This window comes from Sphaerodactylus townsendi, linkage group LG11 (genome assembly GCF_021028975.2).
Source record: "Sphaerodactylus townsendi isolate TG3544 linkage group LG11, MPM_Stown_v2.3, whole genome shotgun sequence".
Taxonomy (NCBI): Eukaryota; Metazoa; Chordata; class Lepidosauria; order Squamata; family Sphaerodactylidae; genus Sphaerodactylus; species Sphaerodactylus townsendi.
In genome coordinates this window covers 37,438,792-37,466,740 of record NC_059435.1, presented here as the reverse complement: position 1 = coordinate 37,466,740, position 27,949 = coordinate 37,438,792, and the positions used below count along the sequence as shown (strand labels likewise).

At 37.6% G+C, this 27,949-nt stretch overlaps 1 protein-coding gene across 14 annotated transcripts in view; it reads right to left on the bottom strand.

The window, feature by feature from the left end:
* SATB1 (SATB homeobox 1) overlaps nucleotides 1–27,949 on the bottom strand; it is a 118,265-nt gene that overhangs the window by 26,094 nt on the left and 64,222 nt on the right. For all 14 annotated transcript variants that reach the window (XM_048510730.1, XM_048510729.1, XM_048510740.1 and 11 more), the window contains 2 exons: nucleotides 14,727–14,939; nucleotides 9,117–9,272 (listed from right to left, as the gene is read on the bottom strand). In XM_048510730.1, the coding sequence (XP_048366687.1) occupies nucleotides 9,117–9,272; nucleotides 14,727–14,939 (369 nt within the window). The remainder of the gene's footprint in view (nucleotides 1–9,116; nucleotides 9,273–14,726; nucleotides 14,940–27,949) is intronic.

The window sequence follows — 27,949 nt, the reverse complement described above, 5'->3', positions numbered from 1 at the left end:
AGGAAGACATGTTGGCTTAATAATAATATTTAAAACATTCCCACTACTTCTGTTTGTCTCCAATAATTTAAAAGAAAATTAAGGAAGAAGAGCTCCTTGAATCAAGATTCAGTCAGGAATGCGGTGTTTGCTTAGAAGACTTTGCCTCCTGTATTTCAGTGACGAGATTTTCCTAATTGTTCTAGCTACTTCGTACACGAAACTGGCTGTTCAGAACCCAATGTAAGATTTTAGGCTTCCAAAAGGCATATCACTAACCAGACCTTTATCTTTATTTAGACTTATGCAAGGAGGACATTTTATTGTCTTAATTTTAACATAACTTTCTGTATTTTGCTAATTATTAATTATGTTAACTAGTATGAGACAGGTTGCAGACAGCCCTTCTCCAGAAAACCTTAGATGCCATTTATTTATTTATATTTTGTACTAGCGGGGCCCGGCCACGCGTTGCTGTGGCAATTGTCCTTCTCATCACAGTCCGCAACCCACACAGATGTCCATGCAGGTCCAATGATCCCCAGCATAGCCTTTTGGGGTGGTCAAATGGAATCCCTCTTTCCCTTTTCAATGCACATCGTAATATGGTGCTGTCTTGTTTTTTTAGTATAACGTAACCCTTTCCATTCCACAACGGAACTGTCCAGAGTGCGAATCTTGCTGTCCATGAGGCTGGTTGAAACGCACAGTCCTGGCTTGGGTAAGGCAGAACTGGGGCAAGCAGGCCATCCCAGTCAGGCAGCAGAGGCAGGGTGGTGAGGCGCTCAGTTTGAGGCCAGCTCCCTGGGTTCTTAAAGGGCCACGTGTAAAAGAAGCGGAGCCAGTAGTGTTGGTTTGCCTCCACCCCGCGGATTTTCTTAGAAGAAAAAGGCAAACTCCAGCTCGCTTTTAGTAAAAGAGAGTGTGGTGAATATGGGTGAGGAAGTGGGTAAGTGGTGGTTGGATGTGAGGGAGGGCAGAGTGAAGTGTGTGAGGATGAGCTGGATGTGTATTGTGTGGTAGAAGTGGGTGAGGCACAGAGAGTGAAAGGTACCTGCGTGTGAGGGGGGGACCCCACCTGACGTCTCACACGGCAAAGCGTGTATGTGTTTCACTTCCACTCGTATTACCTAACAGTATTACCTATTTACTCTTTTCACTGCCCATCTGCACGAACATTCTAAGCCCTCATACCAAGCCCTCAGGCCACAGACATGCTGCACGAACATTCTAAGGGTGACAGTTAAACACAGCCAGCTTCATTGCCTGGTGCACCAGGAAAAAGATGTTTTACCAGGCTCAGGTATGGACTTTCGGCGATTTGAAGGTCCGATTACCTGCCCAGAACAGGGAGGGACGTCCTGGGAAAATTTTGGAGCGATCCGTCCAGCCGTTTTGGCGTTAGGGCATGACTAAAGTCACTGTTAGGTTTTTTATATATATAGATAGGAGGGTTAAGAAACAGGCAGCTGGTATCCCCAGGAGCTTAAACATATGCCTGAAGACTGGACTGCTAGACAGACCAGGAAACAAGTTTCTCCTACTCCTATATGTATAGCTGTTTTGTCTGATATATGCTTCAGTGTTATATTCCTTTCCAATTAGAAATACAAAAATCATTTTGGGTTCTTCATTCTGTTTAAAGAAATAGAAAGTCAACAATGCCTGCATGGATGCTTTCTTCAAAATTCACCCTCCCTTTAGTTCATGTATTTTCCTTTCTTTTGTACACTCCTTCCATTCTTCATCTTTTTTTAAACTACTCACTTTGCTCATCCATTTTTGGCCTGCTCAGTTCTCTCCTCATGTCATTTCTTTTCCAAATCAGGTTTCATTTTTATTTCAAAAAGTTGTCTTCCTGGACACCTGCCCTCTCTCCAATTGGGCACTTGTATCACAGCTTTCTCATTTTTTAACTACACTTGATGGTTCTTCTAAGGAATGTCACCAGCAGCTATGGTGCAAATTTGGTGCATCTAACTTTAAAAACTGCCCTGTCCAGAACCACGCAAAGATTTCTCATAGAATACAATGGAGCCAAAGTTTTTTAGATATTCAGTTACAGCTATACCATGAAAAATGGTTTAGAGATTTTGGTTTTTTGGGGAGAGGAAATACTGAGCATTTTGGGATCTATATACCAGAATCTCAAAATTATGGAGAAGGGATGTATAGGTGAAATGGGAAGAAAAGATCTACAAGTAAAATCTATATATGTGTGCGAGAATCAGTGAAGCAGAGCAAAACATTACAAAGACTATGTTCAAACAGGCACACACAGTGATATGCATAGCATATGTTAAGACTGTTTAATTCCAGGGGTGGGGAATGGGAATATTGTTGCATTGTTTCTCTTTAGAATACACTTTTTTTTTACAATGAAGCTTAAATTAAAAGGGTAGGTTCTTGGTATCACTAATAAAGTGTCAAAATATAAAAGCCCCGTGGAACAACAACCAATTGAATATATAGTTCATTACTGTACCATGTGAACCTATTAATTTCAGCTAAACCTAAGTGACTGAACAACTGGAATGATAAAAATAGACATGCTGGAAGTTAGGCAATATACTGATATGCAGCAAATCAATGGGCCAGCATTATCTCTGACTTTATCAAGTGTTAGTAAGCACATGCAGTGCTCTGTCAATTCTGAAAACAGATTTGACCAAACAAGGGTTGGGCTTGTAAGGCACTAAATACCATTAGTTTGCAGTGATCATTGAGTACTTACAGATGAATGTTCAAAGCAAATCCTAGTTTTAAAAGAGTTTAATTCATTTCTCTTGGGCATCGCATAATATAAATGTGTATATAGCTCAATATATTTTGTGTTCTATTTACATACCAGCAACAAAAACTGTCCTCCAACAGACAACATATCTAGGATTGCTTATTTCAGTTATGTAGACATATCTAGCTAAAATGTATTGAATACAATAAAAACCAATATATCTCCAACTCCACTGATTCTGGTGGGAGAAATGTAAACACATGCTTGAGTGTAGGGCTGAAAGTTACCAGCATAAGACCGGTCATGCCTATTTTGGACATTTTGAAATTTCAGGAATGTTTGGTAAACTGAAGAAATTTTGTCTATTTATTTAATAAATTATATCCAATAATGTCGGTCCTAGCTGTTAGGACAAAACAATGTTGTATTAAAATTTTCTATTCTGAATACAGCATTTGATGCTCAAACTGACACAAGGAGGTAAGTAACAGCAACATATTATAGTAACATGAAAAATAGCAAAACTGAGCTAACAATAAATTAAAAAATGTGAAAGATGAACTATTTAAAAATAATTGTCCAGTATGAATATATTAAATAAATAGTTCTTCATAGAAACATAAAAATTACTGTAATATCTTTATACTGGGAAATTGCAATATTTAACCAATATTACGATATTAATAAACTAACAACAGAATCTGGTATATATGAGTGTCTAAGAGAGACAGAGAGAAAGAGAAATAGTAGGGCCATATGTGAGGCTTATTAAATTACCAAACCACAGCTGTTGGGTTAGTGACAACATTACCACACAGCAAAAGAGAAACTTCTTCTTGCTGAAACCAGTGTCGAAGCAAAAACAGCATGTGCTATAGGTCCCACGTTTTGGAAGGCACCACACTTAATGTTTGCAAGCTGTCTGGTAAAATTGACATCACACTACATTCTCATGATCTGATAACACGGCTGTTTACATGTCAAAGAAGCTGCATGGTGAATGCTGTGGGCTATGTGTACGTGCAGTTGTGTGTGGGCTCTGTGTTGTGTGCACAGGCATGGTGTCTTTGTATGTTGCTCCCATACTCCAAAGTCACTGCAGTGTGTGCTGTTACAAGGGCCCCTTTATAACATATGCTACAGGTCCTGTACTAGTTTAATCCAGCCATAGCTGAAACCATACTTGAGGGAGACATGTACGGTATATAAGGGAGAAATACTTCAAATACTTCAGGCCTACTGAGCATTCCTCTTAGCCCAGCTTCACATGGAAGAAAACCTACCCACTTGCATGTGAGTACATTCAAGCCACATTCTGTGTGGCAGTAAAGGAATCTAATGGCATTCTTCAGCACCTGAATTGCAATTATCTACCTTTCATGTGTAAATAAGTCATGCCAATGTTTGACTGAAAAAAAAGACTAGTTTTACAAGAACAAAGTGAATATTTGGTATGAGAATGACATCTTTCAGACTCAGGCCGTTTCCGGACGGCCGAGTCAGCGCTCGCACGGTTTCATGCAGGCAGTCCTGACGACAATGCCGCCCGCAGGGGTGGCTCCACACAGAGCCGCCCAGGGTGTGTACAAGGGACTTACCTTGCCTTCCTGTGCAGCTCAGGACGGCTGAAAAGACACGCCCACGCTGCCCTCCGACCCGAGGGCAGCATGGGCATGTCTTTTCAGCCATACCGAGTTGCACAGGAAGGCAAGTCCCTTGCACACACCGGAGGGGGCAAAAGTGGCGCCCTCACGCCGGTGCGCATTGCACCATGCCGGCAGGAAGACACTTTTGGAAAACCTCACTCAACAAGTGAGGTTTAAAAGTGGTGTCTTCGTGCCGCTTGGGGGCGGTAAGGCTGGTGCTGCTGCGAAAAGCTCTTTAGGGATGGCGCCTGTGTGAAAACAGTCTTACACTGTTTCTTCCTAAAATTGTAAACAGCGATAAACTATTCTCATTCTCCACAGATATTACTAACAGACTATCCTGTTGTAACAAGCAACTATGGCTTATCTAAATGGTATTAACCCATTTGTTTTAGTAGTTTTTTAATTTTCCAGCAAATAGAAATATCACATCCAGTCAAGAAAGAAAATTGTTGGGAAATCAGACATCAAAGAAGGGACTGAGATTCCATAATGTGCAGGAGTTCTGTAAGGTACTTGGAAGTTCTGTAAGTTACTTGAAAGACAAGAGCTGCTCTTCCCTCTTGTGTAATAGAAATATTCTAATACTTTTTCTGATTGTCAGTCTTGGCTGCAAGTGGCTTGTACTTGAACTTATAACATTGCTTTTAAGCTTGGAACACTAAATAGTTGAGTAACGCTTGTTATGAAGTAAAAATATGGGAGGAGGGGAATAACACAAACTTTAGATGTTAGGTATCACAACCAATACCTTGAAATAATATTATACTATGATAAGACATCTTTAAAAGTAGGTTGCCTATATTAGTAACAGTGGACTTGTATAAGTTGCTCTCTAATAATCAGCAAGCTATTTTTAAAAATACATGTATAAATTACATATTAATATTCCTAGGCATTAATAATTGGGTGATGTGCACTGTAATATGCCATTTTAACAAGACTACTTGTGACTTCAGTGACTAATCTCCACACATTATTTTGTTTCCCAATTATTATCAGCTGCATGTCAATGCATTTTTTCTGGAATTACTGTTTTCAACTTTTCTATTTAAAAGTAACAGTAAACTTAAAACAAATTATATAAAATATGTGAGTATTGCAGAACAGGGAGAATTCAGCAGGAGCTTCCCCGTCCCCACACCAATGTACATTAAGCACAGCATGAAACCAAGTGGCGTTATGGATACAGTATCTATGTTAAGCTGAAAACATTCAGAATGGATAATATGGAGAGATGCAAACAACGGATATTTCTTTTTAATGCACAACCTTCACATGGAAATAAAAGACATCTAAAGAAGCACACAGGTTTGAAGTCGCGGTTAACATTCTATCATAATTAGAAACATTTCAAGAGCCCTGTAATTTCCAATCAAAATTACAGTAATTTCCGATACACAAGCCATGATTCATGACAGAATTTTACATTCCATGAGAGATTATAGTGGCCTGATGTATGACACAGTGAGTACAGCGCTAACATAAACAATTCAGTTTAATGTTTAAACAGCACTTGGTGTTTAGAATCCCACAATAAAAGAAACATATTATTGCAGAAATTATCACTTTGACAGTGATTGAAGGGTAGGCAGGCATGTGGCCTGTAAAGCTATAATTTTTTACAGTCCACAGCTTGAGTTTAATCATTTTGATATAACATTTCCAAAATATCCTTTTAAGTATTCCTTACAGCATGTAACTTTAAAAAGAAACATCCTTTCTATATAATGAAAAGATGGAGAAACTCCCAACTGCAAACATTTCCAAAGTTGAAGCTTAAATAACAAAGTAAAATGCAACACTAGAATCTCAAACACATGCTTAATAAAAAGAGGTCATATTCCATCAGGTCAGAACTAAAATATGAATTTCTAGCTTGATGCAGTTTTAAGGACGTGATCAATTGGAGGAAGTATTTTACATGACTTCATGGAAACGATAATCTACTTTTCATATCAACCTTACATTTCACTACACAATATTCCTTCATATCCCACACATGTATCTAAAGTTGTAAGCTTCTGTACAATTAACATGCTACCTACAGATACCATACACCAATTGGGCATGATAAATATTCTGATAAAAATCCAAAATAACTATTTGTTTATCTTATCAATCATTCCAATCAATATTATTTAATATTCTGTCTTGCTATATAGTCTTTAACATTTTCAAATTAAACACAGATTTCAGGCAGGCACTACTTACATTCTAAGTGAACTTGGCTATTAATTAAAATCAAAAACTTTTACAGCTGTTTTAAAATGGAGTTCTAAGGCAATGTCAATATGTGCACCCTACGAGATAGCCAGTTTGGTTGGTTATAGTGTTTGACTAAGAATGAGAAGTTATTTAGCACTTAATGTTTACTGGATGAACAGCTGGGGCCAGTCACTTGGTCAGAGTAAGAAGAAGAAACAGAAGCAGCAGCAGAAGAAGAGTTAGCTTACAAACTCCTTTCCCTTCACGACAAACACCCTGTGAGGCAGGTGGGGCTGAGAGAGCTCAGAAGAACTGTGACTAGCCCAAGGTCACCCAGCTGGCATGTGTTGGAGTGAACAGGCTAAAATGAATTCCCCAGATAAGCCTCCACAGCTCAAGCGGCAGAGTGGGGAATCAAACCCAGTTCCTCAAGATTAGAGTACACTTGCTCTTAACCACTAGGCCACTGCTGCTCCTCTTTTCTATTCTGCATAAAACAAGATGGGGAAATGGAATGTGTGATAAGTGTAATAGAGTACTGGACTAACATCTGAGACACCCAGGTTTGAATTTCCATGCTACCACTGTGTGACGTTGAAGGGCTGGTCTAACCTATCTCACATGATTGTTCTGAGAATAAGCCACTTTGAGTCTCCAAAGGAGAAAAGCAAAGTAAATAAATGAAAGTGCAAAGTTCATTTGCACTGAGACAACAACAAAATCTTGACCATTTGGGATAGTCCAAAATCTTGACCATTTGGGAATTCAAAATTATTCATCCAGGAGAGTGATTTTGGGATGCTAAATGCTCAGTGCTTTGCAGTAGTTGTGATGGCAAACTTAGCATTTCAATTCGGAAAGATATTTATTTATGTCAGTTTTATTCTATTTGTATTATACCAAAAACTGTATTTGTATTATAGCAAAAACTGGAAAGGGTGGAAGAGATTTGGAGTGGGGGAATAAAAAACATACTAAGTATTTGTTGTCCACCCTAAATGGGACCCAATTTTGGGATTAAAGGGACTTACGTGTCTTCCCATATTTTTCCCAATGCAAACTGGAAGAGCTGGATAAGGCAGAAGGAATGAAGGAAAGCAGTTGCAATCAATTTTTGGCAACAGCTCCAAAACAAACAAAACATATAGATTTGATGAACTTTAAAAAGATTACTCAAATCCATATGGATTATATAAATCCACGGATCAGCTAAAATATGAAGACTTCATGTTCAACAGCAGAGTCACTTGAGTGATTAGATATTTGGGAGGGATAACATGGTTCCTGGTTATGAGCTTCCAAGAGAAATATGGCTGATCATTGTGAAATATATAGTGCTAAGTAACTGGTATGATATTTATTTACAATGCTTATGTAACAGCGTGTATATTATTATATAGCAGGGAAAAGGAATTTGCTGCAGCATTTGACAAAGAAACAAATCATGCCAAAACTTGGAGCTTTGTTCATGACATTAGCATGACATTATGGAAGACTACTGTAGCATGGTTCCCCATATTTGTGAACCAAAACAAAATTTGTCCTGCCTAACTATATACCCTTTCTAAAATTTCCGTTACTGATAATAATTCTTAAACTAAGGCTCATTCCACACATGCAGAATAATGCACTTTCAAACTGCTTTCAGTGCTCTTTAAAGCTGTGCGGAATAGCAAAACCCACTTGCAAACAGTTGTGAAAGTGGTTTGAAAACGCATTATTTTGCGTGTGCAGAAGGGGCCCTAGTCATGTTGTTGAATTGCTATTCAATTTTACTCTCATTTTTAATGTTGATTTAAATTCTTGTTTCATGCTTTAGTGAAAGTAGAAGATAAAGAGATACATGGCAATACAAACCTGTGTGTGTGTGTGTGGTAGTGGTGGTGGTGGGGTAGAAATAAAGCACGCACTAAGAAAAGGATAAAAAAAGAGGAATTTCTAAGAATTGGATGTATTCCATTACTGCAGACCGCACCCCAAATGGCTTCTGTACATGAATACTCTGAGCAGCCAAAGGGGACCTACCAACATAAAAAAATGGTTAGATCCAACCCAAAGAGAGTAGTTCTGTGAGACGTATATAATAGTTCAGAAACATATCTGTGCACTATGACACAAAGAAGGAAAACTGGACTTAAGATTGAATGCATCAAATAGTAGGATTCAGTTGTAACCAAAAAGGACAGGTCACATAGTGATGTAATGTGTTATTTCTGATTTAATAAAAGGGTAGAGTTGTTTGAATGATCTGGATTGTGTACTTTGAATTAGTCTATTCTGGCAGACAAAAGTTACATTTTCACATTTCAGGCAAGTATATCAGGTTAACATGAAAGTACGAAATCTAGAGAAAGGCAGACCACTTTAGAAGACTTCTTGAGCTGCACAGTAATTAAGTAGAACCTAAGTTAACATTTTCTAGATTGCATCCATACTCTCTCCAGTTTCTTCCATCCATCCTCATAAAGCCCAAACACACTCATACTGGAGCAAATACTGGGACATCTTTTATTGCACGTCAACTTGATAAAGCCTGATACGGCCCTTACCTGGCTTTTAGTAGCTGCAACTTTTGCAAATAATGCTTGAGACACTTTAGCTCTCTTCATTTCTTGCTGGATCTCATCATAAATGGAACAATTAATGTTCATGGTATTGTTTTCTGGTTTTCCATTCCTTTCAGTTGCAATAGTGGCTGTTTTCACCTATAAAATAATATGAATGTATATTTTCAAACAAGTAACAGTAAGCATCCAGTTAAGAGGCACAACTGTATCATGCTCTGCAGTTTAGAAATTACATTGAAATCAGTGAGACTTGCCTATAAATATGCTTGGTATTAAAAGAACTATAACTTTCACACAAACTCCCTTTCAAATGTGTAAAACAGACTAATAAGAATTTGCAAACCGCTGAACAAAATTTTACAATCAGCGAAAAGATATGATTGCAATGTTAGATTCACTGAAGAAATTAAGCACAAGGAAACACCAGTACAGTCAATTCTTTGTCATATAAATGTCTTTTACTAGTTTCCAATATTGTGGTAGAATGGATACAATGCTGGATTTTAACTGGAAAATGTGAGTTCAAATTTCTGTTTAGCCGTAGTTTTTCCTAGGTAACTCTGCATCTCTTAGCCTAAACTCCATGGGGCTTATGTTTGTATGCTGAATTATATCACACTTTATCGCTTTTAATAGTGAGCTCAGTTTTTAAATGCCTAATTTTAATTAATATCTTTTATTGTGCTGCCTTTTATTATTTTGTAATCCACCTTGGGCAGGTTCCTGGAAAGGCATAATTTTCTAAACAAATAAACAATAGTGGCTCAAAGCAATTTAAAAAGACAGTGCTGGTGAAAGATTGAACATTCTGAAATACAAAGTGTCCCTCTTGCTCTCTTTCTTAAAGTACAGCAAAAACATCACCTTTCACCAAACCCTCTTTTGAACATGACTGCTTTTACACATTCTCTCAAATACAGCTGATATAGGAACTCTCTCCTGTTTAGGGAGGCTGTTCCAAAGGGACAATGCTATTGCTGTAGGTCAGGGGTAGGGAACCTTTAACACTCAAAGAGCCATTTGGACCCATTTTCCATGGGAAAAGAAAACACTTGGAGCCGCAAATAATTTTTGACATTTAAAATAAAGATAACACCTTTTACTCTGCTCATTCTGAGAAGCGCATGGATGCGTCTGCCCTGCTGCCTGCAGGGCGGGGAAGGATGGGGCCAGCGGCTCGGCCTCGCCAGCCGCTAAGAAAGCGCCCACCCCGCTCCAGCGGGGCAGGCGAGAGGGGAAGGGTGGGCAAGGATGGGACCAGCGGCTCGGCTCATGGAGCTGCAGTGCAAGGGCAGAAGAGCCACATGCGGCTCTTGAGCCTCAGGTTCCCTACCCCTGCTGTAGGTGATCTAACACTTTCAGACAAGGTACAGAAAAGAATCTTAACACAGCAATTCTAAACCCTGAAAGTGCTTAGGAAGCTGGCTAAAAATTAAGTGGCAGGAAGTCCTGCCAGCATGGCACATACATTGTTTCATGGTAAGTGCTGTGCCAATGTAGAAGGGCAAATTTCCTGGGGCACAGCTGGAGTTATTGGCTTCCTATGCCTCCCTGGTCTTAAGAATCTTCCAAAGGTAGCGTAGTTATGATAAGGGAAAGTCTGCCCAGGTTCTTACCCAAAAAGTGGACCTTCAAGTAACTGTGTGTTTCTGTGTGTGCATGTGCAATGGTACAGCAGGATTTCAACATTTTTCAGCACAAAATGCTTAATTTTACTTCTTATTTAAAAAGTGTTCAATAATGCTGTCCTGTTAAGTCTTGTTCCTATACCTGTTTTCCACACAGAACAAAAAACAATTGACTGCTTTTTTAAGGCCAACTTTCTAGTTAACTTTAAATGAATTTCAATCTCTGAATGTATCTTAAGCTGGGAAAAAAATCTTGAATATTTATAGTGCAAACTGCCATACTGCCATAAATCACCTCTGTAACCATCAAACCCACTGCTCTTATGCAGTGGTTCTCTTTTCTGTTCACCAGAAAAAGATGGCAATTGTGTTGAGCATTTATGCACTGAAGTACTACTTCATTCATCTGAAACAATTGTTTTCTCAAGACTAGAAAGAATAATGATTTAAAAGTGGGTCCACATGATTAAGTGAACTAAATCAGAAACATGGTGAAAAATAATTAAATTATGTGAATGTTAACAGATAGAAATATCGGGTACAGTTTTTTAAATTCTAAACAACTCTTGGAAAGGGCTTATGCAAAAAAAAAAAATTTAGAGCAACCCAAGCATACACGCATAAACTAACTTGGTTTCTTATGTTCTTATGTTGATTAAGATGGTTTATTTCATTTTTTAAATTCTTATGCAACAAAATAATCTCAATAATATAATTATATAATTTTATTTCCTAACTTTTATTGAAGCATTAAAGATAGCATGCATGTATGTTGTGTTGTGTTGTTGAGAACTGCTCTAAATTGCTAATTAACCATTAGAATACCATGTATACATTTATTTTTTCCTTTTTAAGCATCAGTCACAACTTAGTGTGCTATACTTTACATATGCATTTCAAAAAAGGAACAGTGGTTTATAACATTCATTTTCCTGAAAGGAGATTTAGTGTTTGGGGTAGAAATGAACTCAAGAGGGAGATCTGTGAGGAAAAAGTGCTAGCAAAGGACATAAAACCTTCAAAAATGTTAAAGCTGGAACACCACCAAAACCCATAATAAAAGTTATTATTTATATACCTACATCAGTACATATGGCACTTCACAAAACGTGAAACAAATGCCTGCTAAAAGCACACATCTTAAAAACAAAGTGCAACTAGGCATCACTTAATCAGTTATTGTAATTGTAACAAAACTGCTACCATTTCTATAAAATGGCCATAAACGTTTGGGAAGATGAGCCTAAGAAAGAATAATTTTTATTCCTAGTACTTATTTTAAAGTATATAGAAAAAACACTCTTCTTTACGGTCTGATTTGTATATATACATCCATTCATCATATTTTCTGAACAAAGCACAAACTGATGAAGAATCAAAGGTAAATGAACAGGTTTTCACAAATATGGGAGCTCACGTTATTTTTCCCAAGTGAAAATAAAACAAAAAACCCTTTATCATGCATTCTCATAACTACTGTTTTAGTTTTGGGAACAAAACCATTTCTAAATCCTGGTTTAGCTTTTAATATTATATTGTACATTAAAATTCATAAAGTAGTTGTTCCTGGCAAAACAAACTACTTTTTAGTTCTTATCTGCAAATGGCATGAAAGGTATAATAAATGTGGTTGCTTTCAAAATGGCTTTTTATCAGGACAAAGTTTACTACTCCATTATTATTGTGGCGCCTGGAAATACAGTTCTATTTAAGTGTGAGTGTTTCCATTAACTCTCCTCTGCATGGTGGTTTCTCAAGGATGGAAGGTTGTATTTTATATTTTGGCCATTTCACATGTGTCATTAAAATAAACTTGGCACACAGATCGTCAATTAGAACTATTTGCTATTTAGAGAAAGACTAGGCACCTAGATTTCAAAGGTGTTTAAACAATCTTAGTAAAGTGCTACATACACTGAAACATATCTTTTGAAATTAGAAATTGTAGCACCACACATATACGAAGAAGACTGAAACCATGAGGGTTCAAGAAATCTCTTGATGAGAGATCTAAGTCTGATTTATGCTTGGCTTGATCTTTAGAAATGCTCAGGAATTATTTTCAAATGAAGGCAAAAGACTAAAGCAAAATGCAGCTTACTATTGCATCATTTACATACTATAGACAATACATAGGTAATAAACAAATGAATGCAGGAAATATCAAACACCATATCAATACACATATCCAGGCAAATAGGCAACAGATTTTTGGTACAATTTGATCTGCTTTAACATAGCTCTTTTTTTGAAAGATCATACACTTTACAATGATCGGGTATTAAAAAGATTATATCTAAAAAAGAAGAACCTCCTCCTTAGAAGAGGAGTTATTGTTCTCTGATACTTTCTGCACTTCATTATTTATTATATGTCTTTTGTTTTTGTCGGGACTAGCATTTTTGTATTTTTCTTTCAGCAATCAGCAACAATTTCAGTAGAACATGATAATGTCTTGTAATTCCAGCTACGATAGTTATTAAAACAGAGATCCAAAAATCAGTAGATCCTGACTGAAAATCCTAGACATTACAGTATGTTTGGAAGACTCATATATCCTTTTCTGGAGTCTTTTTGAGGAGCCATATAGAGGACAAATCAATATTTAGATTTATTGTAACTTCTGAAACTAGAGAAAAGGCAAAACTAATAAAAAATATACTGGGGAAGGGAAATGAAGTGGAAGATTATAATATATTTGTTTCCTGGGTGCTCTGATGCAGCAAGGCCTCAACAATTCCAAAACCAAAAAAGAATACACTAACAGTCCAATTCAGTACCTGGAGGCAGACGGGGATTGTGCTGCTGCTGCGCTGGTTTGCTGCCTCCAGAGGGTTTTCAGGTAGTGCAGGAGAAGCTGGAGAAGCTTTAACCCCATGAAAGCCCTCCATAGGGTGAAATAGAGTTATTCTGGCCAAATTCATCTTCCCTGCCTTCAACGTTCCCAGGTCCAAACTCCTGTGGGCTCCACCTTTGGGAATGCCCCTAGTTGTGTCGGCTCTGAAAATGCTCCAAGTTGTGTTGGCCTCCGCATTAAGCTAAGACAATTGTGGAAATGGTGGCTGGAAGCCAGTTGAGCACCATGGAGTGCAGCGTAGGGCTGTGATGCCCACCTGCCACCCTATTTGCTTTCCTGGCTGCCGTATGAACCACTTATGCCGGCCAGGAGGGCAAACATGTTGGCTTGAGACTGTGCTGCCTCCAGTGGCCTCTCCATCTGGATTGGCCTGTATTTTCGAAGTGATACTGCACAGTTAATATAGTGTACACACCATAAATACATGATCAAATGAAGAGAGCCTAAAAACCAATGCAGTATCTTTTTTTGTTTTAAAGTTACAAACATCAGAGCTAGTGTGAGCCTATCGCTAGATATGCTGGGCTTCAAACATTTGGGTTCAAATCCTTGGGCTCTAATCCTTGCTCCATTTGCACAACACCTTCCTGTTATGGAGCATGTTCCCTGTGATGACAAGTGCTTCCATTCAAGAAAGATCAGTATCTTTCCATGAGTTCTGGATCAGAGGTTGCCCCTACAATAGATAGAGTGCAGTGCAAATGAAAGCAAGGTTTACAGTCCAAGTCCTTGTATAGGGTTACATTTCACAGTACAAACCATAGTCAATTTTAATATCTATTTAAAGTGCATAATTTTCCCCAGAATATGCAAAACAAAAAAGTGTGCAGGGTGGGGGGCAGATGATGGAGAAGGCTAAGTGTATTTCCTGACTATATAGTCTGAAGCCAAGCTAGCATTGTCTATTGGCTTCAGAGCTTCTTGGCTGCACAGATTGGTAAAGATTTTAAAAGGATTCAACAATTGACTTTAAAGACTGCTTGTCCAATAAACCTCAACCATCATTATTGTATCTTTAAAAATACTCAACAACTTAGTAGTTTTTTTCTTCAGATATTACCAGTGCTTCATCAACAAGCAGATCATAATATATGAAAAATTGTTTACCTGTGGAGGTCGGGTGGGGGGTGTGCTTATAAGAGGTGTGGGGCCCATAGCAGAAGCTGCATTCAAACTCCTTTCCCTTTCATCCTGGTATATGCGATCTCTTTCTGCTTCTGGTAGCTGCAAAAAATTCTGCATAGCCCGAAGGTTTACCAGTAGAGACTGTGAAGCCGTCTTGGGGTCCTCTTCCTTTCGCAGGATTTCTGAGAGCAAGCCCTGTAAAGAAAAAGAATACCAAAAAAAGAAAAGAAAGAAAAAGCCCCTGTTACACTATGCAGTCTTATACAGCATACACAGTCAGTCACTGCTAATCATTCTTTTCTTTGTTTCTCTAACTCTGGAAAGCACACAGTAAAAAGGCATTCATCCTGCATAGGAATATATTACTGACAATTGAGGTAATGCAGAAGAGCCTCAATTGTAGTCTTAATTTTATTAAGCATCTGCTTTATGCACAATACAAACTGAATCTGCTTAATTGGGCTCCTCTTTTTTACTGACTTAACTTGCCATGAAATCTTTCTAAGGCAGACAATAGTAAGAATAAATAAAATCCAAGTAATTCTGCAGCATTTTGAACCACTCTGATTCAAAGCCTGAAATAAAACAAATACAAACCACAAAGGCAGAGAACTTTTTCCTAGAAATTTGGGACCACTATATAACTTAAGAAAAAGAATTAAAAACGTTGCAAAAATATGACGTCATAATGTATCCTTTCACAATTAATTTTTGTGTACATGAAACCTTGACTATTCTGGCTCATTCACATATCAATGTGGTGAAGTGGTTAGAATTCTGGATTGTGACCAATCAGACCGGGTTTCAAATTTCCATCTTACCTCTAGGTACAATGGGTACAATTTAACCAGTCTCTCTCTGTCTCTCTCTGTCTCTCTCTCTCAGGTTAACCTATCTTGTAGGGTTGTTGTGAAGATAAAATAGGGGAGGGAATTGTATATGCTACACCAAATTCATTTTATGAAGGTCAAGATTTTTTTTTTAAAAGTCAAGCAAATAAATCACCATATTTTATTTACTGATTATTAATTAAGATATTTACACCTTGATTTACTTATTGGCAAAGGTAACTCTGTAGAACTGTAATTTTCAAACCCTGTTTAACTCTTTTTCATATCTATCACTTCAGCTTTTGATCCCAAATGAATGCTTATATGCAAAGATAAAGATAGAGGACTTTGCCTTTTAAGATGAAGAAATACAATGTTATATACTAGATGACAATAAAGAGGGACATGGTGTTTGTTTTATCCCATCATTTATTAATTTAGGAAGATTCTATGATGACTATTTCAATTCAGCTCAGTTTTTAGGTAACTAGGAATTTTAAAAGTGGACACCAAACCAGTGGCATGCTGAGATTTCATCCCATTACATTTTAAACTCAGTTTTCAGGTTGTCAGGTCACCAGATCAAATAGCGGCTCCTTAGGGATGTTTAAGGTCAGGGAAATAGCATGGGTGGAAGCCTCCCCCCACCACTGCAACATGTTCCCAATTCTGTGGGTTCCTGCATGCCTATAGAAGTGATTTTTAAACATCACTGGATGCTTTCGACATGAACATTCTGGCACATGTTCTGGTTGGCACGCTGACTAGATGGTCTAGAGAACTTAAATTTTTAATGATTCTCATCAGTGTTGGCTTGTTACCAGGAATTATCTGCTCTTTAGATGCCCAAACATCTGAGAGCTAGCATGGTGTAGTAGTTAAGAGTGGCAGAGTATAATCTGCAGAACTGGGTTTGATTCCCCACTTCTTCAGATGAAGCTTGTTGGGTGACCTTGGGCCAGCTACAGTTCTGTCAGAACCCATAACAAGGTTCGTGCTGTGCAACAAGGAAGGGAGTGTGTTTGTAAGCTGCTTTGAAACTCCTTAGGTAGAGAAAAGTGGGGTACATTTTTTAAAAAAACAAGGACATACGTACCAATATTTGTCATACATACTGTGGATTACATTAATTAGGAATATCTTATGGACTGCTTTTTCAGCTGTAAAAGACCACAGCTGAAGAGCAGGAGGTAATAAACAGATTTGTTTGATTGTGCAAGATAAAATAATAACTATTTGTAAAAAGGGTATGAACATATGACCCTGTAAGGAACTTTCACTGAAATCAATAATCATAACTACCACCAACCAACAGAGCAATTGAGGCCGTTTACAAATGGCGAGGAGTCTTTGTTTCGGGGCATATTCAGCATTATTATTCATCACCCTGTTTGCCCCAGGGCAGGTATTACCCATCAGTTGGCTTTTTGCTTGCATCTGGAGGAGACACACACACAATGTTTTACAAGTTCTCTATCCTGCATGTGTGCTTTAATTTTTAATATAATCTTTATTTTTTTATCTTTAATCTTATCAATAGATTGTTACATCCATCTATCAATCTACTGATAGACTGATAGATCGATAGATCAACATAAAAAGGTGAACTATTAAAGAAAGGTTTGGATACAGCACCTGCACACGTTGCCCGAACATTCGTTGTCTTTTATAGTGGGAAGTGAGGGGGGAGTAATGGCAGCAGACAAACTGCAGAACTGCAAAAGGACAGCATGAACTGCCGTTTGCTTAGCTCCCCAGGTTCATGATCATCTGTCTCCCAATGTGCTGTAAACACATGCTTTAAGAACAAGGCTTTTCTCAGTGTGGTCTGGAACCACTAATTGCTTGTGTACAAAACTACAGAGCCAGTCCATTGATCAAATGCAGAGGCAAATTGGTTGTTTAGAGTAAAAGACTAGTCTTATTATTTTTACTTTTTTTAGTGTTAGTATCAATTTATCAATCTATTGATATGGTTATTTCATTTTTTAAAAAAATCTAAATATATGCAGGAGCAGGGAAGCCATGCAATAGAATTATACAGCAGGGCAAGAAGAAGGAAGTAGACGGCAACATAGAGGAGGGTCAGGGGGAAGTGTGCAAAGCAGTGTGAGGGAGTGGGAAGGTAAGACTAGGCAGGCTGGCTGCCAGCAGAGGGAAGAGGTCTGCAGCACAGCCGCTCCCACTGGCAAATTGTCCTGCTCTGGCAGTGAAGCAAAATTAAAATCATGCTATAAGTGCCATGGAGATTGGAAAATAATAGTGGGGCTAGAGGAAATATATCTGTCCAAGAAATCTTGCTGCAGTGGACATTTGCCTCCACCATGCAGCAAACACCTTGTGCATAATCAGCCTGAGAGAACTTTTTATATTTGATACTATGTTTATTATTTGGAGAAAAGGAAATATTTTGAATATTTGTGAGAAAAAATACTATAAAAATTATATTCCCTATAAAAATTACACCCTATAAAAATTACATTCCTAATAACAAATCCTTATAGATAGTCATTATTACAAATATTAATAGAGATCTCTGAAACTACTTAGACAGTTTTTCTCATACACCCGAAAGATTGACTATCGGAATGTACGAAGATTTAACTTTTCTACAAATCCAGAGCTTGATTCAAAGGCTCTAAAACGTGCTATTCTTTCCATGTATATTTTAAATGGGATTTATTTCCAAACACCTCCTTTCTGACAATATTTGTTCATAGTAGGTGGACATCTCCTAATATTACACTTGGAGAAAATGACTGCTTTGGAGGGTGGACCTTATAGAATTACATCCCACTGTGATCCCTCCCCCAAATCACATCCACCTCAGCCACTTCCCAGCAAATCCCTGGGTATTTCCCAACCCAAAGCTGACAATCCTACTTGTTCAATATTTTATTTTAATTCACATTTCACATTCATATTTCCAAGACTCCTAAAAGAATCACAGTTTTGAAACAAAAACACTCTATTAGCTGTTCCAATCTTTGTTAATCACTGAAAATTTACTTTGTGGGGGATCAATAACTGTAATGATAATTTCAGTCCATTTTCAAATATTGGTATGAATAGATCTTTTCACTAATTTTCTAGTTTATATGGCAGCTATACAATTTTAATGCAATAGGCAGATGTAAGTTTGCTAACTGAAGTTTGAGAAATTTTGGAGAGTGGTTACTGCCAGATTAGGATGTGCAACAGTCAATTTTGAATTCATTCTGTCCTGGACACTTGTGGGGTAACTCTGGGCCAGTCACATTGTTAGACCAACATACCTCACGAAGTTGACATAAGGATAAAATGGATAGGAGAAAATGTAACCTACTTTGAGTCTCTAGCCTCTTCCATATGCACAGTTTACCACAGATTTTCCAAGTGGTCAAACCTTGGGTCTTGGAAACATTTTCTGTGAAAACATTCCACACACCTCCTTTCTCCCATCACTGTGGTTCCTCCCCCCCACCCCCACTTCTTGTATTTATTCCACACACTACTGCTGAAATCAGATAATGTCTAAGGGTGGTGGGATGTCATCCATGACGCTGAAGAACAACATCCCCCTTTTTAAATTTTGTATGGGCACTCTAGTGTGACTGCACAGTTACATGTTGAAGCTGCAATTCAAAATGTCTCAGCCACCATTTCTACTATTGCGAAGTACCAATTAAAAATAGGAATCAAAAAGCTCCTGGAGCAGGTTCCTGAAGGAAAACAACCTCGATTACATTCAGCAAATACTCCTAGTACTCTTCCAGTTGCACGTTGCTTCAAAATTGTTCTCTGACCTAATGTTTGACAAAGCTGATCCAATTGACCATGCTAGTTTGCTTGAACCTTAAGACTGCAAGTTCTATGTGAAATTAATAAAACTGATCCAATCAACCATGCTAGTTTGTATCTCTGTCTTAGTGCTGTACTGCTAGTTTGATATGATCAAGAGAAAAAAATTAAAGCCTTTTGACAATGGAGGAGGAAGAGGAAGAGGAAGTAACAGCCAGGTGACTGGTGGGGTGGAGAAATAAAGACTTTCAACATGATCCCATGCTCAAGGAAAGCAGGCTCAGGAAAAAAATTGGTAAAAGAGCTCAGGTAAACAATGGAAGAAAAATGAAGGGAAAATGTTTTTGGAACCAAATGGAGAAAAAATGGTGCAAAATTAAAAGAAAAACTGAAGTATTTGTCAGCAAGATAAGTTGTAAAGAACTATTGTGGAAAAGACCCCCATAGGGTAGAAAAGGCAGTGTGTAAATGAAGTAAATAAATATGGAGAAAGACATGAGCTCAAGATGGATGTAATGTCATTCTAGGACTTTGGTTTCTTCTAGAGCAGGGGTAGGGAACCTGCGGCTCTCCAGATGTTCAGGAACTACAATTCCCATCAGCCCCTACCAGCATGGCCAATTGGCCATGCTGACAGAGGCTGATGGGAATTGTAGTTCCTGAACATCTGGAGAGCTGCAGGTTCCCTACCCCTGTTCTAGAGTCTATGGTGTACAGCAGAGTATGCTTTCCAAAGCTGCCTTTTCTCTGGGAGAACTGATCTCTGTAGTCTGGAGATCAGCTGCAATTACAGAGAATTCCAACCTTAAGATTAGTAACTCTAGGCAGAGCAATACTCACAAACTTATAATATTGTCTTTTTGAGCAGACACTCTGCAATGCCAGTCCTAAAATATGGTAGAATTACCTGTCTTCTAAAAAAAAGTAATCAGCACTCTTTCTGATTGAGTGAGTTGCTGCTCTGGATATGCCTTTTGATTAGAAACTATGCCCAGTGCAGTTACTTGTGCAGAGATACAACAAGTGATCTCTGAAAGCTGTGTGATTTTATTCATGTCTGCATCAAGAATGACTGAATGTTCCAATCATTCCCATGGAAAAAATACACCAGAATTATTTGCCCTTGGAGAAGGTGTGTCATGTCTCGGAGGCCTTTAATTATTGAATATGTTTATCTCTTGCAGTACTCTATCAGATCACACCAATAAGTCCCTGTGCATCATTTGAGAATAATAGTACATAAAGTGTATATTAGGAACCAGTTTTCCTTCAACTCTTTCTCCCATACAGGAAATATCAGAGAATAGTTCTTCCTTCCCCATCTTTTATCAATCTGTAGTAAGTATATCCATGAAGCAGCCTTAAACTGAATCAGACTACCATCAATAACAGTACTGCCTTCTCAAACTGGCAGTGGCTCTCCAGGGTAGACATCTTTCACATCACCTACTGATGATACTTTTTATCTAGAAATATCAGGGATTAAACGTGGAATCTTCTGCAAGCAAAGAGGAGGCACTTCTATTGAGTTACAACCCCTCCTCGAGCACAAATGCCGCAGTCACCTTCTCCTTGCGCCTGATAGGTATCTAGAGCATTAGGTAGTATTCTTCATGGGTACAGATTTGGCCTTTGGGCATTCAGTTTTGAACCCTAGTATATATTTGAATGCCTAGATCTTGTTCTACATTTATATGACCCCACCATATTTCTCCTACATTGCTAGCATCAGCCATTTACATTATAAATCTTGAAATACCACAATACATAAATATTGCTAGTATGATTATGTCATAACTAGCCATATTAACAATTACTTCATTAATGCAGCTGGTGTTAACTGGACTTTTGCCATACATGAAACACAGAGATATGCGCTTAAATTTGCTAGTACAACAGTCCAATCGTTTTTCTTACAGCAGATGTCAATTTAAACCTCAGCCACATCCCAAAAAAATAAACAAATCTTTACAAGTCATTGCAAGTATACTTCATTAGTAATTGCACAAAAATGTTCAATAAATATCAGCACTTTCAAAAGCTAATTATGAATTCTTTAAAATGGGAGATAAATTAAAGTGTCTGCCAATATGCACTAAAACATAGCCTGTCTGGCCCCCAGTTTGTCTGCTCTTTGAACGTAATCACTGATTGAGATAGATTTTATCAGCCTTATGGAACTTCAAAGCTCTCAGAAGAAAAATGTGATCTGCTGATACCTTTCCCCCCAAATATGCAAAATGTCCTCATATGCTATCTGTCTCCACTGCAGTGGGTTGAAATCTCATATCCAGGTGGAAGATTATTTTCAAACTCCACCCGCAAGTTTGGAGCCCTGCCAAGTAAGTTATAAGCAGACACATTTATCTTTGTCGCTTATTAGCAAGAGGAGAGCTGTCATGATAGTGTAATAGCACCTCTGTACCTTTTATTCAAACAGTGATGTGGGTAGTGTGCTTTTTCTTAAATTACACTACGAAGAATTATATGAACACAGTGGCAATTTCTGTTATACTTAAGCAGGCAAATTTCCCTCCACCACATAATTTACAGAACTCAAATTCAATAAAACATTACAGGATGGTCCATTACTGTTATCAATTTTGAATAATCCATCTTCATTCTTCATTTTACTGGAAAATAAGCAGTGTGCCAATGAAAGTGGGAAAAAGAAGGGGGAAAACACGAAAGCCTAGTTGGATCATCTATGTAAACCTGCAATGTGCCCTTAAAACTACTGAATGTACATTGGCAGAATCCTGATTTGTACAAAACTGAAAGCAACACAGAATCAAATAAATCACCTCCTGCCCTACACATACACTTTTCCAGATAGGTTTCTCTGCTGTTCCTTGAGACTTTGAAGTCTATAAGGATGAGGAACAGATCAAGAATTACTTGGGAGCAAATTTGCTCGCTATGTAATGCAGTAGGCTGGGATACTTCATTCTGAATACATTCACTAGTTTAACTAGCAATTCCTCTAGGCTAGTCAACTTCAATTTCATGGCTCAACAAATAAAGGGGGACTAAAAGCTTGCTATATGTGGATGTATCTTTGGCCCCTTTGAAACAGCCTTTGTTATCTGTTTTAGATATCATTGTTTTGATAGAGGTTTAATATGTAGAAATGGGCCACAAGCTTTTCATGACATAAAGATATTTATCTGGTAAATAATATTCTACTAAAGGGATTCAACATTTTTCTCTAGGCCTGCTGGCATCCTTATATATGCTATATATGTATGTTCTTCATTGTAACTGGCCCTGAGTCGAAGAGGTGAGGTATAGAAATTTAATCAAATAATAAATGAATAATAATAATTAAAAAATAATAAATAAATAAATAATAAAATAAATATAAGAAGCAAATGAGTAATAATCTCAGTAGCTATGGGGTATTATCTAATGCATGTTAGGGGTTGGATTTTATGAACAAAATCATACTTCCTCCCAAAACTTAAACGTTTTACATTTAAAACCACAAACTTTTAGCAGTTTTTTTTGCCCCTGTATGATGCAGTCACATCACAAATAAAACATACGTCAATATAAAATCTCCAACACAGCGAACTTATATTAGTTCTTTAAAACACTGCACTGCTTTTTCGAATAGGTTTAATACTAATACCACATGAAATGTATTTTTTAAGTAAAAAGGAGATATTAGGTTGGAGCATAAAGGAACATAACCACTAGAACTTTTCTGATTGTTAGTACAGGCTCTGCAGCCCCGGGCAGTTTTCTAGAACACTAGAAAACACATGTACCAAAATCATGGTGTGCTGTGCTGGGAACAGTTTATGTAGTTATCTCTGAAAATTCTGCCAATTCTTGTTTTTTTTGGCAAGGAAGTGGCAGCCTAAACCAATAACTATAGCAGTGACACAGAGCAAATAAGGATGAGCACTAAGATTCCAACACCACTACGAAAATTCAACAGATAGCACTGACGAGATTGTTCCGAGTTCACTGATAAAGTTTGCTATTTTGGCAGATATTGTAATAGCATTGATCAAATTTGGCCTTCTTAGTCTTCAAATGCTATTGGGGCTTTGTGTAAGTTTATTATTACTATTACTATGATGATGATTAAACTAACATTGTTTTGTTAACTGCACCCATCTATTTTTCCTGGCAAAGTTCTTGATTGTCCAAATCTTTCTATACAAATCCCCTAGGGAATCAGTAAAGGCACTGAATCACTTCCTGATTGCTGTGGTTAAATGCCTGAAAGCTGAACCTGAAATGGGTGGGAAACTGAACCTGAAGTCTAGCCAGATGAAGGCAACATTGGCTGGGAAGCCTGAGGCCCTGAATGACATCACACCTCACTTTTGTTGGGATTTAGCTGATTCATCCATAAGGTTCTACTAGATCCAGCATTATAACCAAGTTAATGCAACCACAAAAAGTGCTTTCTTCCAACGTAGTTTAGCCTGGAAAATGACCTCCTACCTTAACTCATCTAACCTCTTGGATCTATGCTACAGTCACACTGATACAAGATTATAATGCATTTTTATAGGACTCCACTTGATATCTAACTCCAATTAGGGCAGAATGCTGCAACTCTTGTTATAATAAGGAATTGGGTGCACCATACACTGTACACTCATTCTGCAGGCACTTCATTGGCTTCCAAATAGTTACCAGATTCAATTCAAGGTAATGTCCCATACAACGCCCTTTGTGTTCTTGGACCTCCATATCTGCATAGTGTCTCCTTCTATATTCCTAACTGCGACACTAGGGCCTTCTTAAGAAGGCCTTCTCCAGATGCCATCCTGCAAATGGACAAGATCAACTGCCAATACAAGTGCATTCTCTGTAAGGATCTTCACCTATGGAACAGCCTGCCAGAGATCAGGAGGAGCCCATATGTCTGCCTTTCTGCAAATTATTTTACATGGAAGTGTTTAGGAAGGCATTTATAACAGAATGATTGAGGAAGACATTTCACTAAAAGAAACAGAATTGCGAAGTATACTATTAATACGAAGGATCTGTTGCTGTATGCCTTATGTTGCTCTCACTGCACTATATTTCTGTTTATATAACACGATTTCTTACATAAGTTTAACACGTAATGTTTAAGACTTACACCTTGTTTCAGATTTCTGCAACCCTAGTTCTATTACATTGCTTATTAGCTGTTTCATCATCCAACTGATTGCACAGACATGTATTATGCAATCCACCTTGAGTCTCAGTGAGAAAGGTGAACTATAAATAATGTAAATTTTAAAACACGGACTTGGTAACTTCCACCAATGCCACATACAGAAACACTGTACAAATTTATCTTCCAACTGTCCAATTTCATTAAAGTACAACAGATGTGATATTACCAAAATTCTTCCTTCTGTTCAAAGGAAGAAGTCACAAAGCTGGAAATAATCCTAACAGTGTTCAATGAATTATTTTTTTTCAAGGACATATCAAAGACATTGTCCAAAGCTCAGTCTGATGGACTAGGCTGTTCTACTTTAACTAATAAAAACCAGACCCTGGCAAAGTAAAGATACTAAAAAAAATTAATAATACAAAATTGACTTTCCCATAATATTTATTTATTAATTTATTATTGAATTTTATAGACCGCCCGACCCCCGAAGGGCTCTGGGCGGTCTATAAAATATTGTAGGAACCTTTTCCAAGAATTAAGAGGGAGGGGGAAAGTAGGTATAAAAGTTATTAAAACTTTTTTTCTTTTTATATTTTAAAATGTAAACCTAGAGTATCTGCATGGTAAGGTTGCATGTAAATGCAGTAAATAAATATTGTAGTATGGAAAGGTGCTAGAAGCAAAACAAGCAGTTAAACTAGAAGAAGAAGAAGAGGAGGAGGAGTTTGGATTTATATCCCCCCTTTCTCTCCTGCAAGAGACTCAAAGGGGCTTACAATCTCCTTGACCCTCCCCGCTCACAACAAATACCCTGTGAGGTAGGTGGGGCTGAGAGAGCTCCGAGAAGCTGTGACTAGCCCAAGGTCATCCAGCTGGCATGTGTGGGAGTGTGCAGGCTAATCTGAATTTCCCAGATAAGCCTCCACAGCTCAGGCGGCGGAGCGGGGAATCAAACCCGGTTTCTCCAGATTAGATACACGAGCTCTTAACATCCTACGCCACTGCTGCTCCTAACTAAACAGTGTACTTTGGGTATTATATGATCTCACAACAGTATTGTTCTAGAAGTCACAAGGATGATGACTGTGCTAATTATTCAGGTATGCATTAATAAATGCATGTGCCATCAACTTCCAACATGAAATTATTACAGCATAGGATAATTGTGCATTAGTAGACAGTTTATATTTAAAACGAATTTGAAGATTTTGTGGCCACTCTGATTTGACAAAAAAGTCAACCCTTAAAAGTAGATCATCACAACATTTTCCTTTTCCCCCTGCTTTTCTTTTTGTCCTTGAACATTTTTATTCAAAATTGCATTTGATAATGTGAGGAATTTCCATATTCTGAAATATATATTAAGTTTAACTTGGCTCAGATATGTTTGACTTAGCTGCCAATTTCTCTGCAAATTAAGAATCAGCTCCTGGGAGTACATTTATTTTAAAGGTACTTCTAATCCTTTCTAGATCTAATCTTTCAGATCTCATATGCTAGTGTAATATAGCTACAGATAAGCATTAAAATGCCCCCCCCCCCCCAAAAAAAAAATATCGCTGTACTGGCTGCTGTGGGTTTTTTGGGTTGTGTGGACATGATCTGGTAGTTTTAGCTCCTTACATTTCTGCCAAATCTGTGGCTGGCATCTTCACAGGAATATCACAGTAAGATGTGTTTCTCTCAGTGGCACAGTATGGACTGTTTTGTGTGGCTGGGCAAGTGTTTTGTCCTCCTCTGAGGTGAGAGGGAGATGAAGTGCATTTGCATGTGTTCAGGTGAAATTCATTTGCAGTTGCATTGGTATGTTTTGGTAGTCTGAAATCACAATAAGGTGAGGTGGGGGGAGCTTTCCAAAGTGAGTACAGGAAGTTTTTTTTTAAAAAAACCAAACTCTTAAAGGACACATCTGGATGCAACTTCAGTAGAATTTCCAAAAAAATATTATGGTTTGAAATGGGATGGTGGGTTGGAGTTGCAAAGATTACAACAGAAATGTGGGGCACAGAATTTTCTGGTGCTTAAGTTTTATGCAAAAAAAAGTCTAATTCTAAAGATTTATAAAATTAATATCAGTGAGTGGTTTCATGGCCAGTACAGTAACCAGGCAAGCTTAGGAGTTTCAGGCTGGTAATTACTTATATGTGGGGAAAGAATAAGGAACTAACAAGTAAAGCAAATGATAAAGTGCCTCAGTAGCTACTGTGGATTAGAGTTAAATTCTGTTGAAAAGGATGAATGGACAAACACTTCTATGGGCAGATCATGGATAGTTCTTTGGATGTGCTAAAACTAGTTTATCAATAGTTTTCAATGCCTTCAGATTTTTTTCTTAAATTTAAGCGATGTAAGGGAAGAACATGCTATATTGTCTTTAAAAAATTTAAGTCTTTTTCCAATAGCAATAATTTCCACATAAAGCTTTGAACATTTTTCAACATAACATACTTGAAATATAACATATAGCCGTTAAAAATCAGATTGTGTTCTATTCAGGACACTAGATATTTTTGTGGAAAGTATTCCAATTCTAACTTTTTTCTGGGAAAACCCATATAAATATTGGACTTATTAATTATCTGATTTTAAATCCTAGATGGGCATTTCTGACTTTGAAATGGTTTTGTTGTCTTTTTATAATTTTTTTTGTAACTCTGCACTTTTATTTTTAATTTTTTTTTAAATTATAAAAATGAAAGTATGGTGCTTTTTACATTTTATTATGAAGCTTTGATGGCACCTTACCATCTTACTATATTTGTATAGTCTATTTTAACAGCTATTTTTCCTGTAAGTTTGTGCAATCAACTTTGCCAGGATGGAAAAGCGTCGCTGTTTCAGTATTGTTCACTATTCCCTTTGTCTGATTTGTCTAATGGGTACAGAAAATGGAAAAATATTATTGCAGTAAGACAGCGTAGTCTTGTCGATGTTTTCTACATGTTTTAGCTTCATGAATACTCCTACATTCTGTGATACATAAGGGGAATATTCAACGATGACCAGGGAAGAGGCATAGGAATCAAACCATTAATCACCACTCAGTTGAGGAAAACTAGTCAAAATACCTGCAATACTTGTGCAATCCAAGTCTAAATGGCATACACAAACATATCACAGGTTGCAATGTGCAGAATGGATCTTTGATTCGTTGGAAGAGAATGCCACTGTCACATCACATACCCTGTTTCTTACTAGATTCCATAATGCATCCTCCTCATTTTAAGCGCATGGCAAATTTCACATGCAACTATTAGGGTTGCATGCCGCAAACAGGAGAATTTACCATTGGCTGTAACAATACTGATGACATCTGCTATTAACAGAACCCAACAGCAGACTGGGCATCAGTATTTGACAGCCAATGTAAATTCTCCAGGTTGTAACCTGTGATTTCCAAAATGTAATAGGCAACTTGCCTAACACGTGAATAAGGCGACAGCTGTAATACTTTGAAAATATTCTTC